We start from the raw sequence: 18,280 nt of genomic DNA on the forward strand, positions 1-18,280 counted from the left end.
CGTATTCATTTTTGTTTCATTCAGACATTCAATTATTATGTCAAATTTGAGATGGAGTGCGGTACAAATGATTTTGGCCCAAAACCTTTCTTTAACCCTATTCACAGAGGTGAAAGGCTAATACATTAAACCTACCAGCCCATGAATACAGATTATTTTAGCCTGTTTAGAGACAGTGTTCTCTAATCTCGCTTCTTCCTGTTGCAGGAATCTGTCACTGGCCAGGAGGGAAGCGTTGGGTGCTGACAGTGAACTGCAGCATCACGTTTGTTACAGGCTGTGTAATTCCTTCCTTGTACTGCAAGGAAATGTGACAATTATTGAGTGGGGATGCAGTGGAAGTAATACAAGATTTTCCCTTCCCCTTTTAAGAACAGGACTAAATATCTTTTTGTATCAGCTGTTATTAATATATTTAAAAGGTGTCTAAATGTTCCGATTTGCCTTCAGGATGACTGGCTTCTGAGGAGAGGAGAGGTGGAGTGTAGCAGCAGCTTTTGAGAATGACAGGAAAAGAAAATGAAGTCTTTTTATTGATGCCTGGGAAGGTGAAGCGCATCACACGTGAGCCACCTCTCCTCTCTGCCCTGAAATGTGTGGTCCTGACCCGAGCTCTGGCTGTTCCCACTGCAGTAGCCAAGGCTGTTGCTGCCTGCAGCTGCCCCAAAGGCTCCGCATGAATTAGCAGCCCTCCAGCAGGCTGAGCATGCACAGGGGCAGCATTGCCAGGCACAGCGAAGGTGGTCGTCTTATGAACACATCCCAACGTCTCGCACAGACACGGGGAAAAGTCCTGGGCATCAGGAGCTGTCAGCACCAGCTGCAGGCTGGGACCTCCACCCACCAAGGTGGGCTGCTCTGTGAGTGTGAGGCTCCTTGTGCAGCACTTTGGTGTCTGCCATAGCATCACCTCTTTTTTTGGGCCACCTCCCTGTGCTGCAGATACAGGGGATGAGTAGGTAGTGGTAGTCTGCTCTGAATGCATTTCAGAGCTCTCGTGGAGGAAATAACCCTGTACCTGTTGCTCTGGCTATCCCAGTTCCTGATGGCAGCGCTGAGGAAGCAGAAAAAAAATGGGCTTTAGCTTGCATTGGCTTGCGTTAAAATGGCAATGAAGACAAAGTAGGGTGGAGTGCCAGCTGAAATCCAGCCCAGACCTCCTCTAGCCTTTAATTTGACCTCCTAACCCAAATTAAAAGCCAGACTGTTTTCTGTTCACAGTTATTTTAACTAGTGTTAACTCTGGCTAAACCACCGAGCATTTTATGGGTTGGTTTGTTTTAGGTGTTTACTCTCCTCTCCAGATATCCTGCCAGTGTTTTGTAAAGTGGATTTTTATTAGGGTGCTACAGGAGTTTATGGAGTTGGAAGAAGTAAAGTACCTGTAAAAGGGGAGATGTAGTCCTTTAAAAGATGAGCTTTACAGCCTGAAGGTTTGCCTGGTTTTGTTTTCAGCCCTACAGATGCATACAAGAAAAGGTGATAGCATTGCAAACCTGCTTGTGTCCTGAGCTCCTCGCAGCTGGAGCATCGCTGCGACTACTTCAGAGGTGCTCAGTGCAGAGCTTTTCTCCGTGCTAACCCAAACCTTTTTTCCAAACACTTGGGATTGCTTGGACAGGCTGTCGTTTTGTCATTTCTGACCTAATGACGAGTGTTTCTTGCAACAGGCAAGTTCGGGTTCCCCGTTGCCACAGGGTGGCTGTAGCCAGGCACATTAGTACAAGGCACTTGTCAGGCTTTCCTCTTGGGGTGCTTGTTGCTTGCCTTTGGGGATGTGAGGGAGAAAAGTTAATGCACACAAGGGTGCAGCACGGAAGAGAAAGCTTTTGTTGCCTGGGGGGACTGTCCTTTGGAGGCTGGGTGACAAATCCGTGCTGTCCCCACTGGCAGGTGTTGCCCCAGACCTCAACCTCCTGAGCTGAGGAATCCCTGGCATTGGAGCAGATGCAGCATGTCAAGGGGTGCCCTGGATTGCTCTTAAATCTGTTAAGTCTTGTGAATTTGCTGTTAAATGTTTCTTGTTAAAATTTAAGGGCCTTATCAATGAGTTGAAACGGCTTAATTACATTTTTTTTCTCCTTTTTTTCTTTTTTTTTTTTCCTATGTAAAACTGGTATTAAATTATTTCCAGGACCTGTTTTCCATCTTGCTCCCAGGCTCTCCTTCATACATCTAGGCAGTCCCCTCGGTGACCTTTACTGCTCAAATTCAGGTTGGCTCCGCAGGCTTTTTCTGCTGTTTGCCTGGCTCGGGTTTTGGTGTGGTTTCGGTGGTTTGTTTTTCTTCAATCTTGCTTTGCTTAATATAAAATAATAATCAGAGGAATGAAATGGGTCGAAGCTATAGAGGGAGGAATCTATTTCAAATAAAACATCGTAAGATTTTACAATAACCATAGCGGTTTAAATGCATCTCGTTGGCGTGCTTCCACGGAGCCGCTTGGTGTGGCTGCAATTAGAGTGCTCGGTGCCTCTCTCTCTATTAGTTTGATCACATAAGAAGCAGCCTCGCTGACAGCTCGGGCACCTGGATAGATAATTAAAACCCGTCAATAAAACAACAAAATGCAGCGTGCAGCGGGACTCGTCTGTGCTAGCATTAAACACCACAGATAATTACACCGCACAGCAGAGGTTGGAGAGCCAGCTTCTCCATGCTCCGAGAGATCAATAAAAAAGACCAATTCGTAATGAAGAGAATGTTACAGGAACTGGATTTTCATCTCCCTGTCATTAGGTCCTTTGCTTTTAAGGTTTTGCAGAGGCAGGGGAAGGTTCTGTTGAGGAATTCTTTGTTTTTGAAAGCTACACATGCGGAGGATTTGGCTTTGCTTTTGTGCAGAACGTTATTGAAAGCAAATGTGGGGAACCAAAGGCTTTTCCCAGGGCTTGTGGTTCTCTTCTCCCCCTCCACACTCCGCTGCCTCCTTTCCTTTTCTTTTTTCCTTTCCTTTTTTTTTTTTTTTCTCTTTAATTTTTCCTCTTATTTGCAAGCCATCGTGTTGACTCCACTTAGACTCCTCTTATCAGGGAATTTTCTCTTTGCTTCCTGTTTTCTTTCTCCAGGGTATTATTATATTTTTTTTTTCTTTTTGGCCCTTCCTAAAGGGTTGATTTGGAAATATCACATATTGACAGGGAAGAACACACTCCTGGATGATTTATTCACCATGACAGGCTTTTTCTTTAAGCAGTCATCCAGAGAGAAGATTTTCGTGTTTCAGAGAAGGAAAAGGATGTCTTGCAGCATTGCCATGAAGGATAATGAATTAAGTCTGTCTCTTACTGTAAAACCATTAGAAAAGTATAATAGACCTTGAGAAACAGGCTTGGATATTGATGTCTTGGCTATATTAGCATGTCTAGTCACATGATGGCTTCCTCATCTTTACAAAAAAATTGCCTATATGAAATAGGTGTTTCAGCTGAGGGAAGTGGGAAAGAATATCTTTGGGTTTTGGTGACTCGTGCTAATGAACACAGATGAGCTGGCTTGCTGGGCACACGTAGGCATTAAGAATTGCCTTGTGCTACAGGAGAAGGAGGGTAGAATGAGTTACAAGCAGGGTTTGGCAACAGCAGTAAAGGAAATGGCAGCTCAGGGCTTTCCAGTTTAAAGCCAGGTTCATGGCCGTGTGGCCTGCAATTTTCTGTGCTGTGTTTAAGACCCCTCCTGCAATAGCCTAGTTCTCGTTCTTCCTGTCTTTAAAAGCTAGTGCAAATAGCGTAAAAACGCCCTGAAGTTGTAGGCCAATAAACATTTTAACTATTAAAAGCGCATATTAAGAGCTGAGCTATGTGTGGGTGAGATCAGGCATTTCAGAGCTGTGGATTAGGAGTGGGCATTTCAGTGCCGGGGTCAGGAAGGCGACTACAGTGGCTCCGGGAAAATCCATCTTCTGAGCAAGATACAGCTCTGAAACCACCAGGGCCGTGAGAGCTGGTTAAGAGAAAGAGGCTAAGCACCTGAAAGGTGTTTGAGACCCTACTGCGGGGCTTTGAGGTCTGATAAGCTGCATCCTTGTTTTCCCCCTGGTGTCAGAGGGAGGTGGGTGATGTCCCCGCTTGGAGTGGCTTCCAGCACACCCCGTTCACAGGAGCTCCTGGCCACACCAAGGGTTGCTCCACCTCCGAAGAATGCCTCTGAGGGATAAGGACCAGGAGGAAGAGCGTGTGTTGAGGATGAAATGGACAATTGGATCTCAAAGCTTTTTGCAGCCCTGTGCAAAGACCTCTGCCTGCTCTTCTCCCAGGTCCCTAGCTCTGTGGAGGCTGCCCCTGTAGTTTTTGGCACTCCCTTTTCGTTTCTGGGGCGAATAACCCATCTGCCTGGGTGGGGGGAGCTGGAAGGCTTACTGCTATTGTGCCTGTGATGATTAGTGCTGAAAGGCTCTCTTTGGGATTGATCTTTTATTTTGTGCTGTCTTTGCATTTTTTTTTTTATTTTCTGGCAAACATAACACCCCAGACATGTCTAGCCTGATGCTGTTGACATGTCTGTGCTATTAAAGTTTCTGGAAAGGCCTAAAATAAACATCACCTGCCAAACTATTCTTACTTTCTTTCTTTCTGGTTTGGTAAATATATCAACAATGTCAGCATTGGAAAAAATCAAAGATGTCAGACCAGGAATAAGCAGCTGTTTATGTCTTAAAGTGCTTCTCCCTCACTATCATAAGATGACCTTGTCACTTAAAAATCATAAAAATGTTGCTAGGGAGAAGGAATGGAAGTATGCTGAAGGGAAATTAAGTTTTTATTGTTGTTGGTTTTTCTTTTCTTTCTTTTTTTTAAAAAAAAAGTCTGAATTGAGAGTTGCAAACAGAGTTGAGCCCTGAAGCTGGTTCTGAACTCAAATGTTTCCTTCAATCCCACTGTCGTAAATGGAAAACAAATACGACATGAATTATTATTGTTTCACATTAAACTCCTGAAATTCATTTTCCAGTGAACAGGAAGAAGTTCTGCAAAAATAATCCTGATTTTCTGTTACAGTTGTACTGGATCAACACCTCTCTTCTAGGATAAACATTTTTCCGTACCTGAAAGACTGAACATCTACCTTGATAAGAGGAAATCAGTATAGTTGGAAAAATAACAAAGCTACCCTTCTTTTCTTGTTAGTGGGACAGTTTATGTGCTTTCCAGGAGGTTGCTTTTCTCTCCAAAACATGTATGTAAATAATATGAACTTTGGTTTCTCAGATGCTGGGTGCCTCAGGCTGATTTTTAGGAGGGTTTGGGGCATTCTCCTTTCCTGAGCATATGGCGTTCAGTCTCACAGGTTAGGGTGAAAACGGAGATCTCAGGTTATGCTTCATTTTCAGATCTTGTTAGGTACCTGTACCTTTGCAAAGAAGTAGATTTGTTTGAAGGAGCCAATGAATCAGCACTAGAAATAAGAGGTGCTCGTGAAAAGGCAGTAGGAAGAGGTATAGATGGATGTGGAAAAGGGTGACTGTGGTTTCCTGGAATATTGTTATCCTAGAGCCAGTGATGCAGGTAGATCCTGCCCTGTCGGAGGGGGATCGAGCAAGATGTGGAGCTGCTTTTTTATGGTGTAATGCAGGGGGATGCTGACCCCTTTCCACAGCTGGCTAGCTTCAGTGATCTCCACAAAAACACGCGCAGGGTGCCACTTAGGGCAGCCCTCTTTGCAGCAGAGACATATCCCTACCAGAAGCTGGATGGCGCCCAACTCATTAGAAGCATAGCAGGCAGCAGGCCACCAAGGGCTCTTGCCATGGTAATGACTTTTTGCAATTACTGACTTGGGCAGAATTCGAAGGTAGAGGTGAAAGGTGGCATATCCCTGAGTTATCTTTTCCCTGGCTGCAGTTGCCCTAATTCGTCTCAGCAAATAAAAGGAGCCTGCTTTGCCATTAGCACCAAGAAATCACAAGAAATCAGTGTAAAATACCGTGATTTAGAAGGAAAAGCTTGTGCTGCTCGTGGGCTGGCTTGCTGGAAAAAGAATAAGGTACAATTACATGTTTTTCCCTCCCTTTTCAAGGCTTGAGATGCATCTTCTTTTATGCATCTCCTTTTCTAAGTCACCTCTTGTGTGTCACTTAGTGTCATCTGGGCCTTTAATCTGTCTGGAATGAAAAATGACAAAACCAAAGAGACCAAGAAGCTGTTATAAAAGTGGAAAAAAGTAGGAGCAAAACCACGGCAACCGAAGTTTTACCGATGAGTGTTTCTTACCTCTTCCTTGCCTTAAAATTTTTGTAGGCTGATGTCTGACAGTAATAGTTGGTTGAATGGGTATTAGTTTTTTTTCCTGACATTTTTAGACCAAATTGCCTTCTTCCTTTAAGCATGCTGGAGTGAAAACCTGCAGGTTTCATCTTGAGGTCTTAAAAAGAAACTCAAAATGCCAAGTACAGGGCACAGTTTTGCTGCTGGTATGAAATGTGCTGAAATATGTGTGGGAAAGATTTTATTTATTGTTTTTATGAGCCCTTCTTTGAAAGTTATGTGAGGTACTGATGGCACTTAGTATTTCAGATTTTGTTTGGGAGTTTTTCATTTTGTTTTCAGTTGTTTTTCCCCAGGTGGCACTGACAGTTTGATCTCACCTTCTTCTGACGTTTCTGTGCTTGGTAGGCAAGTGTTTTGCCATCCTCTATGTAGGGAACTACTAATGTACAGGGAGGCTGCAGCACTTGGTAGCGTTAGGGGAAAAAGCCCATCCTAGCAACCCATGTTCCCCATTCACCTCTTATATTGTGGTGATATTCCAGAACACAGGAATCCCCCCTCGGGGGATATTAAAGCTGGTGTTAGCAGCCTGAAGCAGTTGGGCTTATAACCCAGGTTTTCAAACGTTGGTTATGAACCTGGAGCTTTCTAGATTGCGTGTTTTTGCTTCTGGTTTTTGCATTCAAAATGCTGGTTCCGAGTTCTTGCTGCCTTGAAAGCATGAAAAAGAAATGGCTTTAGAGAAAGGCTTGGCCATTCAAAGCAAACGCTTCTTTACAGACAGAAAAACAAGAAAACACATGCAGATGAGCCCTAAACGTGTCTGTTCTTGCTTCTTCCATGTTCCTCCCCCCTTTCAAAATCCTAATAATTTTGGATCCTGACTCATGATTTTGAAATGTCTCTTTGATCCATTGCTCTTATATTCTATGTAACATGGCCAGGGTTGTCCCTACTGCCAGCGAAACTATTGATTAGGCCGGTGCAATTGCTTTTTGAAAGGCACATTGAGCCCAGTAAAGGATTTTTGTTGAAAGTGAAGTTTTGGATGATGTTCAGTGCCTCTCCTGGAAGGCTGCCCACTCACACAGTCCAAACTACCTGTGATATCCCAGCCAAGCCACCTGTCTGGTAGTAGTGAGGGTAAGGACAACAAAGTCATCCTTTCTTTTAATAAAATTATGTTTCTGTGTATATGATAAAACTAGTCACTTGCTGTGATAACTGGCTTCTTTCAACAAGAAAACATGAAAACATCCCAGCCCTCTGGATTATCTGTTATCCAGCAAAAGAGCCTGATGAGCAAGCGTATCAGCTCTTATTAATCTTTCCGTAAAATTAAAGAAATTATGGAGCTTAAGGCAGTGACTAATGAATCAATTTTAATTTATGGGCTCAAATAAAATCCTCATTAAGCCTGACAAACTATAGCCTCAGGTAAACACAAAGCATTTCCACTGCAGAGCTAAATGTGTTCTGTGCTGTATGTTGTGGCTTCTGCCAGAAGAGCAGTGGGGTCAGAGGTCCCGTGTCACATCGGAGGAGGCAGCATCTTAGAGAAAGTAAATGTAGTGGTCTAGCCCTTAGGAGATCTCTTTCTGGCATGCAAAAGGATAAAAAATCAAAGACTAATTATATTTATTTCTGTCTCCTGTTTGTTTAAAAAAAAAAAAAGTGAAGGAATTTTCTCCATAGGATTGCTGTTTCCTGAATGTTTGTATCCCCCAAATACTTGAAAGTTGTACACAGAAGTGCTTGTACCATGACAACAGAAGCATATGTGGGTGTTCACACACACACACACACGTACAAATCAATCACCCATAACTGTGAGCCATATGTGCTGCAGGGTTGGTATCTCTCAGGGCCCAGCCTGGGTGTGCTTTTCACCTGAAAGACAAGTGCTGCAATGGGAAGGGTTGTAGGGGAACAGTAAGACCTTCACTGAGGATAATGTTCACTTTCAGCTTGACCCTCCCCTGTCACAGCCTGACCCCATGCCCTCGGGTCCTGTCACTGGATAGCACTACAGAGAACAGATCGGCGCCTGCCCCTCCACTGCCCCTCGTGAGGAAGCTGCAGGCCGCCATGAGGCCTCCCCTCAGCCTCCTCTTTCCAGGCTGAACAGGCCCAGTGCCCTCAGCCGCTCCTCCTACGTCTTCCCCTCTAGGCCCTTCACCATCTTCGTAGCCCTCATGGTCAGCTTGCTGGCAACCACAGCCCCCAGAGCCCTCTCTGCAGGGCTGCTCTCCAGCATCTCATCGCCCAGTCTGTCCATACAGCCAGGGTTGCCCCATCCCACGTGCAGGACCCGGCACTTGCTCTTGTTAAACTCCATGCGGTTGGTGGTCGCCCAGCTCTCCAATCTGTCCAGAGCTCTCTGCAGATATTTCTAGACAGTGTACTTGGTGAATAGTTCTTTTTCCTCTCAGTGTTACTGTTTCCAGTCTTTGCTTTGCATTAAACAACATTATTCAAGATGATTATTTTTGTGGAAACATTTTATAAATATTTTGTAAAATCTATTTATTATGCCTGCCGTAAAATATACAGTGATTATTTTTGCCACAAATGTTGTTGCTTTAGCTTTTACATTTCATTTAGTTGTGACACTGATATTTAAGGCTAATTTCAAGAACTAGAGGGCCACACACCCATATTCATTTTTTATAAATCTTCCTCTCAACTTGTTCTGAAAAAAATAGCTCCTGGTGCTGTAAGAACTGCTTGGAGGGGAAGGGGTTTTGCCACTGTTCATCTCCCCTTTTGAAAAACAAAACAAAACAAAACAAAAAACACCTCTTTGTTATGTGTACAGGCAAAGTATTATCTTATGGGTATGAATTAGCTGGAATTTAGACAGCATGCAAGAAGATGGCTGCCTAAAGAGCGGTGATAAGCTGATGGGGACGTGTGTCGGTGTTTGCCATCAGCCTTTGTATGGTCTCTACGGGAGCTTCCCGAACTGATGCTGAAGTCCCAGTTTCTGCATCTTCACCCCTGCTGGTGCTGTGCCAGAAGATGTGCCAGACCTGTCCTTCTGCCCAGGCTGTTTTCTGACTCTCTTCTTTTGCTTTTCAGATGCAGTAATCGGACCCAATGTGCAGTTGTGGCTGGCCCTGATGTGTTTCCAGACCCTTGCCCTGGGACATATAAATACCTAGAAGTTCAGTACGAATGTGTCCCTTACAGTATGTATCTTGATATATTTGCATTTGTTTCTTTAATGGAGAACTGATTTATTGTGGAGATTGGGCCAGCCTTGAGCTTGTCTCTTCTTGCCTGAGGACAAATAAACACTCAATGACAAACTATGTGCATCATATGAGACTGAGGTGATAAGATATGAAAAATTGTCCTCTGTGCAACGTTTGTGCTTAGGTTAAAAATATCCTAATAGTACCCCATGTTTGCCTTGTTATGCAGTGTTACAGTTATGTGTCACCTTTTTGGAAAACATTTGTAAAGCTTCATTAGTGAATGCGTATACATAGTGAATGCATATACCGTAGGAATAAAACATTATTGCTAGCTTATAGCTTCTCTTTCCAGAACTTTATGCTTGTCATTGAATAGCAGTGCACTTCCTTTTAGTGTCCTTTTAATTGGTGACATTTGATAAGTGCCTTAAATACAGTATTGTAACAGCAAGAAGATAGAAAGCTTATGTTTTGGGAAGTGTGATGTTTGATGGTAGAAACTACTAATTTGTAAGCTTCAAAAATTATGAAGGCAAATTGCATACTTGCCATTTAGCCTGAATTTTTGAGGGCAGAAAGACAGTCATCTGGGATTACAGCAAGACGGGCTGAATGGGAAATGTCAGAGTTGCAAAAAGTTAAGTGTACCTCAGAATTTGCTTTCCGTGGAAAGCAAATCTGTTAGATGCACTTATGGTCATACTGTCAGAAATGGCATACCTCAAAAAGCAGTAAGACCGGTAATACCAGGAGTGTACTTTTTTATTAGCAGTTGTAAAGAGCTGAGCAGTGAATAACAGCACTATTTCTAGGTTTTCTGTTTGCAAAGGCCAACACCCAAAGCTCATAGTATACCTCTCAAAATAAGAAGACAGGCTCAGGAATGGGTGCTTTTAGGCCACAGAGTTTTGTTGAGAGAGTATCAGGAGACTTCAATGTGCCAAAATTTAAGATTCAGCTGGAGGATTAAGAGCATCCTCGTTGCAAACAGGCACTGCACCATTGCCTCAAGCATGGGCTGCAGGAGGGCAGACATGGCTGAGGGACACCAGGCAGGCTGTCTGGAGGGGAAGCGATAACCTCGCAGTTCCTCATGTGGTAGGTGACCGCCTGCCTGCCGCTGTGACATGGCAAGGTTGCAGAGGGTTTTGTTTGTTGTGTGGCAGTTGGAAACCTCAAAGTGAGGGCTGCAGCTGAGACCTCATCTCTGAGCAGAGGGATCTCTCTTCACTGAGGGACTCTGTGTCTCTCTGCCTTCGGGTGAAGGGGTGGGGGGAGTTGCTCGGCGGGTCTGTATTTGATTTTTCTACACAAAAATGTGCAGCTTCTAAATACGGTGATGGAATATTTTTTATGGGGTGAGCTATTAAACCCATGGGAAGCGTGACATTAAGGGCTTAAGGTCTGCCCTAGCAAATGACTGGTTTGAAGGTATTCCACTCTAAATGAGGTCTTTCATTGTACAAACAACGCTGTGCGTAGGGAGGGTGAGGGGGGATAGGTTTCTACTTATCATAGCAGGTTGTATTTCCTTATGATTTGTGATTTGCATGAGGTATGCTGTTCCCTCCTGAGACTGGGCTGGTAAAGCAATAGTCATTACCCAGTACCCCTCTGTAGCCTTTGTTGTATATAAAACAAAGAGGAATAGTGGTGCCTTGTGAGAAAGGTAATATGCGAATATTATGCCCCGAGGTGTTAATCGGCCTTATGTACAAGATTTAAAATAACTCTTGTGAGAGGTTGCTCAGTACCAAATGTACAGTAGGGACTGAATGTGTTTTAATGACCTGAATGATGTGAGGAAAACAACAACAACAGCAAGCTGTGCTACCTTTGCAATTAAGTTAGTGACTTTGGTGGCTGTTTGCTCTGTTTGCTTATGAATCAAATATACTGCCTATGTGGGTAGACTTATGGGAGGAAGTGGGGGACAAGCATATTGTACATAGGATGCCTTCGCCCAGGTTTATTGTTCTGCGTCCTTTCATTGACTAAGAAATTTTGGGTCAAATCCTCACAAGTGTAGAACCATGGAAGTTGGCTCACAAGCCTTCATGCAGACCGTGCACTCTCATCTGCTGCTGTTAAGTGTGAAACCTAAGGCCTTCTCATGCTTCAGTCCCTCCCTGGCTTTGTTACTGCCTTTTACTTCTTCTCTCTGAAAATGGCTGGCGTGGCTTAGCAGATGTTCCTCACGTGGGCCACAGGAGCACCCCATGGCTAGTGCCACAAGCAAAAACCATACAAGCAGCAGGGAACGGGGTGAGCTCAGGAAAACGAGGTCAGCAAGGGTGTATCTGGACAAAAGCTACTCCTGGTGGATAAAATCTGTTTCCCCCTCGGTGACGCCTCAGCCATTTGCCATGGTTCAGCTGGTCCTGCACAGAAGCACCGTCTCCCACTGGGTTCTTGTCACCAAGCCCAGGTGCTTCAGCCCAATTTGGGTTGCTGCCCAAGTCCTTTCATATCCATTTCTCTTGGCACCGCTACCTGACCCCAGCTACAGTTCTGGATGCTTGGCTGCAGGAGAGGAGCAGGCTGTATGGTCTCTTCAGGGCTGCTAGGGCAATGCCAGGGAAATCCTTGCTCAGCCACTGGCATTTGCTCCGCAGCTCCGTGCACCAAGCCCTTGGTGAACAGCAGCATCTACCAGATGGCCATCTCCTGAAGAAACACAGCAGTTGCGTAACAAAGGAATTAATATTTCAGCAGGCACATGTATTTGTGTGCAATTCCAGCTTGCTTTGTCAGGTCGGATGGTTTGCTCCCTAAGGTTTCGAGTGGTTGCTTGTGGACTTTGAGATAGGGTTTAGCCAAGCGCTGGCTTGGTGGCAGAGGGGAGCTCATGTGGGTCTCAGCAGAGCAGCATTTAGGAGTCGTCTTTAACAGATGTTAGGACTGACCTTGGACACTTACACTCAATAAAGGGCTAGTGTATACACTCCCTCGGAGGAAAATTACGGAACTTAAAACTCTCAGTTGGGTTGCCTGCTTCTCTTGTGATTTTTTTATTTTATTTTATTTTAATTTCGTTTTTCACTCTTCCAATAACGTGGAACATTTTCAAGAAGAAAATATCCCCCTTTCCTCTCAGGAGGGGAAAACCTCCTCTCCTAACTTCAGTAGCTCATATATTTTAAAACACCCTTTATATTACCCTCCCTGTAGCACTCCTGTGTGCTTGCTAGGGTTATCCCTGACAAGGAGCATTTCATGAGGCTGCAGTTACTCTCAGCGTGGGGAAAACAGATGACTATAGAGCTAGTCCTATCCTCTCCTCGTTTTCCTGACCCTGCAGTAAGTTTATGCGACGGCAGATGCTATGTACATAAATGGGGAGTCATTACAAGAAACCGTGTGTGTTGTTTTTGTGCTGTTTTTTTTTTTTTTTTCTCTGATAATAACAATCAGGTGAAAAGCAGCAGGTGATTGCAGCAAGTAAAAAGATGACCTAATTTGATAGGCTTCACTGGCATCAGTTACCATATTTTTCTGATCTTAGAAACAGTCACCAAATTAATCTTGTCTTAAACCAGACCTTGGTGGATACTGTTTTTTTATCCTCTGGTGTCTCTTTGAAATACCTCTCCTTTTCTTCTGAAATACTGTTGTGTTTTTTTTTTTTGTTGTTGTTGCTGTTGTTGCTTTTTTTTTTTTTAATCCATGTTTCTTACAGCTGAATTTTATTTTAATGGCTATGGACCAAGAGAGCTTTTCCGTGGTTTTCTATTAAATATGTGCTATTGTAGACCTGCAGCTTGCCATTGTTGTGGAGACGTGGCACACTGCAGAGATATGTCTGAGACTGCATTTTAAGCTACATTTTGCTGTGTGTATGTATGAGAAACCCCGTGTTGCAAGGATCCCTGTGATCCCGTATTCTATTGTTATTTCTTAGCACATCCGTCTCCCCTTCTTTCTTTTCTGGGCAGTGTTAAACGGGTAATGGAAACAGCCGTGTTGGAAGTGGTTTTGCGAAGCTGGGTGTAACACTCTGACAGTGGATACCACAGAAACACTTCCAGCATGTGTCTGTTTATGGCGCTTTTATTCTCCTGTTCTCATAGTGACAGTACGTCTAGGAGTATAATTTTCCTTATTTCATCTTTATAATGTACTAAGGGACTTCCAGTGTTACTTGTGAGCTGGTGCAGAAAGCAGATGAGTGGTTTATCCAGTGCCATCCATACACAAGACTGGTGACAAGCAAGAGTCTCCAGTCTCACAGGACTAATGGTGGTAGGAGAGCTGCTGAGCTACTTGTCATCGTAAGCATCATAATATATCAATCAAAATATACGTTTTCAATTTATAATCTGACAAATCCCAACCAATATACTGGTTTTGCCTATGCACATATAGCCTGTGTACAAATACACCCTCTGCACTTTGCACGTGTGTTAGGTGGGCTGTGGCCGTCGTGTCGCACTTGGTGGGGCACACCTGAAATCAGAGCTCGGGGAGATTATCTGTGAACAAGCATTTCCCACTGGCCACAGCTGAAACCTGGGGACTGCCCACATTTGGATTCCATTTCAGCTTGGAAAAAGGTGTGACTTTGAAGTGCAGAGGTCTTTTGGAGTGTTTTGTCTGTTCATTTTCCCCTTCAGACAACCGTTCAGGCTCTCGTGGATCCGTCATGTTGTTGGAAAGGGGATAGCTAGGTCAAATTTACCTTCAGTTTTTCCTGAGCTCTGAAGTCCCCTAGGTTCTAGGTTTTGAGGTTAGCAAAAAAATCTTGTGTGCTGTTGTCCTTCAAAACACAGCTGTTTTATTAAAGAATGTGAAAACCTGCAGGAGACTTAGAAAGTATAGAGCAGGGCAAAGTGGAAAAAAAAAGGGTGGGAGCTCCACAGGCCCAAGCATGTTGCTGCATTGATAGAAAGGACTGCAGGAGCAGGAGGGAATGAGATTCATGCCCTGGGCATGGCAGCACCTCACCTATCATATCACACTGTGATAACTTGCAGCTCGTCCGGGCGACAAGTCTACTACCAGGTTTTAATATCGGAAAGATCTATTCCAAGGACTATTTCCTGCAAGGGGAAAATGTGACTTCTGAGGCAGGATGAATTGTCCTCCCTTTCCATTCCTCTAGGTAATAAATGTTAGAGAGGGATCAAATACCTTTGGTGCGTGCAGACATTTTCCTAGTCTTTTAATGCTAATAAAGGGAAGGAAAACAATGGTGGAGCAGTGTTCATCTTTTCTTAAGACTTTTTGTTGTTATTATTATTTTTAAATGTGGAAACTGAAATCACATTTCCCAGTTGCGATATTGATAGGAGGAAAGGTCATTTCTTTGCTAGAAATATTCCTTTTATTGCTGACAGAAGAGCAGATAGGCTCACATATCAATAAAAGTGAGGGATGGTAAGTGTGATGTGGGAACAGAATTCAATAAAGTTTTATTGTATCACAAGTGGACTGAAGTGCATTTAAAAACATTAAATGAAGGCTCACAATATCTGCTCCGCTGGACCTTAGGGCCAGTGAATAGACAGATAATTGAATAATGACATTTTTAAGAGAATACAAGCACTAGAAAGCAAACTGATATTTTCATCGCTCCGAGATTGCTGGTGGAAAGGGAAAGAAGGGGGAGCAAATTACAATCAGAAAACAATTTAATGAGACCACTTTTTTTCCAAGAACATGGTTCTTAATTATTTCTGAAGTGCTGTAAGACTCTTATGAGGCCTCCACATTTTCCCTTTGTGCGTTTTCTTGACACCTTCCCTATTGCTTGAGAAGCAGCGTGTGCCCACCGAGAACAATGCCATATTTTGGTAAACAAATGAGCTTGTGGCTTCTCCAGTTTCTTTTGCTCTATTTTTTTTCCCTTTTTCTTCCCAAGAGAACTTTCCCCCAGAGAAAACGGAGAAAATGCCAAGGGATTAAACAAGGCTATTGACACTTTGGTCAGTAAAGAGTGAATTCCCCTCTAAAGCCAGGCATCCTTTGTTTTAGTTAAATAAATGATTTGTGCGCGTGGGCTGGGAACAATAATAATAATAAAAAAATAACTAAGTACCCATTATGATTATTTCTGAGCAAAGACTCTTTACTTTGTATCCTGCTGACAAATTGCCTTTCTTCCAAGGCATACAATTTCACGGGCACTGCGGCCAAAAACCCTCTTTTGTATGCACTGAAATTCTCAGCTTTGCTTGTCGGTCCTTTGTCCAAGGAGGCAGAAACAAAGGACCTGTTACTTCCCCTATCAGTCTTCTTTCACTATTTACTGGTGGGGAGAGTGCACATAGACAATAGCTGCCTGGAAAGCACCCTTAATTAAAATAACTCGATATTGCGGGGCTTTGCGAACCTGAAGCCTCTTAGCCTGGAGGCTGAGCTATCTGTGAAATTCGTGAGCTATCTGTGAAATAGGTGAATGTGAGGTTTTCAGGAATGGGAGGGAAACTACATGCTGACAGCTGGGGGAAATAAATGTGTTTGAAAATTTGAGAGTAGCCTGAGATGATGAAAAGATTTTTTAATATTTTTTTTTGTGTGAGAAATGGTGAAGTCAATGAGATGTACGACAACGTGCTTCATTTTTAAATATGAGTTGAATTCGAGTAAAATTAAAGAACAAGGTGATTTAAAGTGTTTATGTCTGTAATGCATACTTGTTTAAAGGCCTGCTGTCAGCAGAGTACTGTGGATTTTCTCCTGAGAAGTTGGACAAATCTTAGCCAATTCTGTATCACGAAGGCCACCATGACCTGCTCCATCCATAATTTCCAGCATGTTCCTATGAAAAGCCAGCTCCTGCTGGCTCTTGTCATCTCTGTCCTTTCCTCTAGATTGTGGGACACTTCTTCCCCAACTTGTGCCATCATAGTGTTTCTGTGAAAAGTCATCTTTTTTCTCTTTTATTTTTCTTGAGTGTTTGGCAGGTCAGCGCCTGAACTGGCTCACCACCCAGGTTTAGCGTATTGAAATGCCTCCGCTACCTGATGTGTTGGTCTTTACAGCACATGCTGCTTCTGAAAATCCTATCTGCATGCCCGACAGGGTGTGTTCCCTGGTGTCTTTGAATTGTGCACATGTATTTACTGGAAAAGACATCATAATGTTTCTGCTGAGCTGAACTGGATTAGATCTGAAATGCGTCAGGGGAAGAAGGTTGGACAAGGTTACAGCTTGGGCATCCATGAGCTTGTCAGCTATCGAGGGTGTTTTATTCCACATTTGCTGTGAAAGTTAGTAAGGACAAAGTGTGATGGACATGTATTAATATTGGTTAGAAAAATGGCTTTGTAGCTTAGCAGATTGTTATGGAAGAGTTGCCGCAGTAAGTACCCGTTTAGTCATGTGAATATTTGAGAGTTACTTCTCTGACCATCCTGTTTTCAAACTGCACTCCTAAGTAATCATGGAAGCGAAGTAAGCCTTAAAATGAAGTCTGACATTTGAGCCAGACACCTACAAGCTTCATAGTTGTTGAAGGTCTCACGCTCAAGCAGAGTGAAGACCAAAATATTACAGGAGATAGCAGGGGAGAGTTTAATTTGACCACAAGGAGGATGTACACCCCTCCACATTCTTCTTTGTCATCCCTATTGTAAGACTTTCATTACTTCCAGACTTTTTGTGTTTCAGTCCAAAGAAAAATACTCTTTTTTTGCAGCATTACAAAATGGCTTTTTTAACTGAAGGCTGAACTGACCAGTTACATGATGAACTGTGAGAGCAGCAGCCAGGAGCATGATCTGCCGACAGGTGTCTGAATGGCACAACGTGTTGGGCTACACGTGACACAAATTTAACACCCGCAGCCCAAACACAAAGACTTAAGGCAAGAAAAATGACTTTAGGTTTGCTTACTTTTTTTTTTTGAGGGAAATTCAGAACTTCTTTTTCCATTTCTTTGGAAAATCCTGAGGATCTTTTAGGAAACATTGAATATATGTGAGAGAAACAGCAGCAGTGGTGCAATTCTTTTCCTGGTGACAGATATAATTAAGAAGAATTTTTTTTTTTTTCCTTTCCAATTAATTCGTAAGTAGGTGTAAAGTGAAATGGAGACCAGTGACACGTTTGCAAAAGTAAAATTCACAAACATATTGAGGGGAATGTCGGGGAGCATGCTAAGCATGACAGTAGCTTAATGTTCATTACAGTTTTTAGCAAATACGCTTGTGAGAAGGTTTCTTCCTTTCTTTGGATAATCTGAAAAGGTTCCTGTGGTAGAGGAACAGATAGTACATTTGTATCTGCATCCCCACCATCATCTCCTGCTCACAAATTTTGCATTGCAGAGCCCTGAACTTCAAATAAGTCAAAGACTTAACCATAGATAATGCTGTGAGTTTCTCATGTTGGATCTTCTCCTTGATGTCGACCTCTGTCAGTTCTCCTTCAGGCCTTCATGACTGGTTTCTGTTATGGAAGCTGAAGATGGAAAACTGTGATGAAAAGTGAGATTTATCTCATTTTATGAAGATTATGAATCTAAGGGAGTAACTTAATTACCAGCGTGACTTCAGAGCACTGTTATTCCCAGTCTTGTCCCACTTCTGGTGAGAAAGTGTACACCATTGCTCTGGGTTTATTTAGTCACTTCCACTAAAATTGGCTTAAAAATCTTTAAATCTGTTGTCTGAGTGCCTTTGCGTCTGAATCAAAAAGTCTTTAAAGGCACTGGGAAGCTTTCTTTCAGTATCAGCAAAGTTTGTGCCAGGTTTCTAGCAACCCAAGGCTTTCTGAAGGTGTTCATCTTTTTCAAGAAATCCATCTTTGTCGCACCCATTTCCAGCACAGTGAGTAATTGATAGTATCTCAGCTAATAATGGAAATTGTAACCATGCTGGGCAGAAAGAATAATGAAATTCTGGCCAATTCCTCAATACATTAATAATCCAT

General features: G+C 43.2%; 1 protein-coding gene across 23 annotated transcripts in view; it reads left to right on the forward strand.

Annotated features, from left to right (window-relative positions):
- ADGRL3 (adhesion G protein-coupled receptor L3) overlaps nucleotides 1–18,280 on the forward strand; it is a 524,429-nt gene that overhangs the window by 299,969 nt on the left and 206,180 nt on the right. For all 23 annotated transcript variants that reach the window (XM_038178121.2, XM_072037083.1, XM_072037080.1 and 20 more), the window contains one exon: nucleotides 9,288–9,397. In XM_038178121.2, the coding sequence (XP_038034049.1) occupies nucleotides 9,288–9,397 (110 nt within the window). The remainder of the gene's footprint in view (nucleotides 1–9,287; nucleotides 9,398–18,280) is intronic.

The sequence above is a fragment of the Anas platyrhynchos genome, chromosome 4 (assembly GCF_047663525.1).
Source record: "Anas platyrhynchos isolate ZD024472 breed Pekin duck chromosome 4, IASCAAS_PekinDuck_T2T, whole genome shotgun sequence".
Lineage (NCBI taxonomy): Eukaryota > Metazoa > Chordata > Aves > Anseriformes > Anatidae > Anas > Anas platyrhynchos.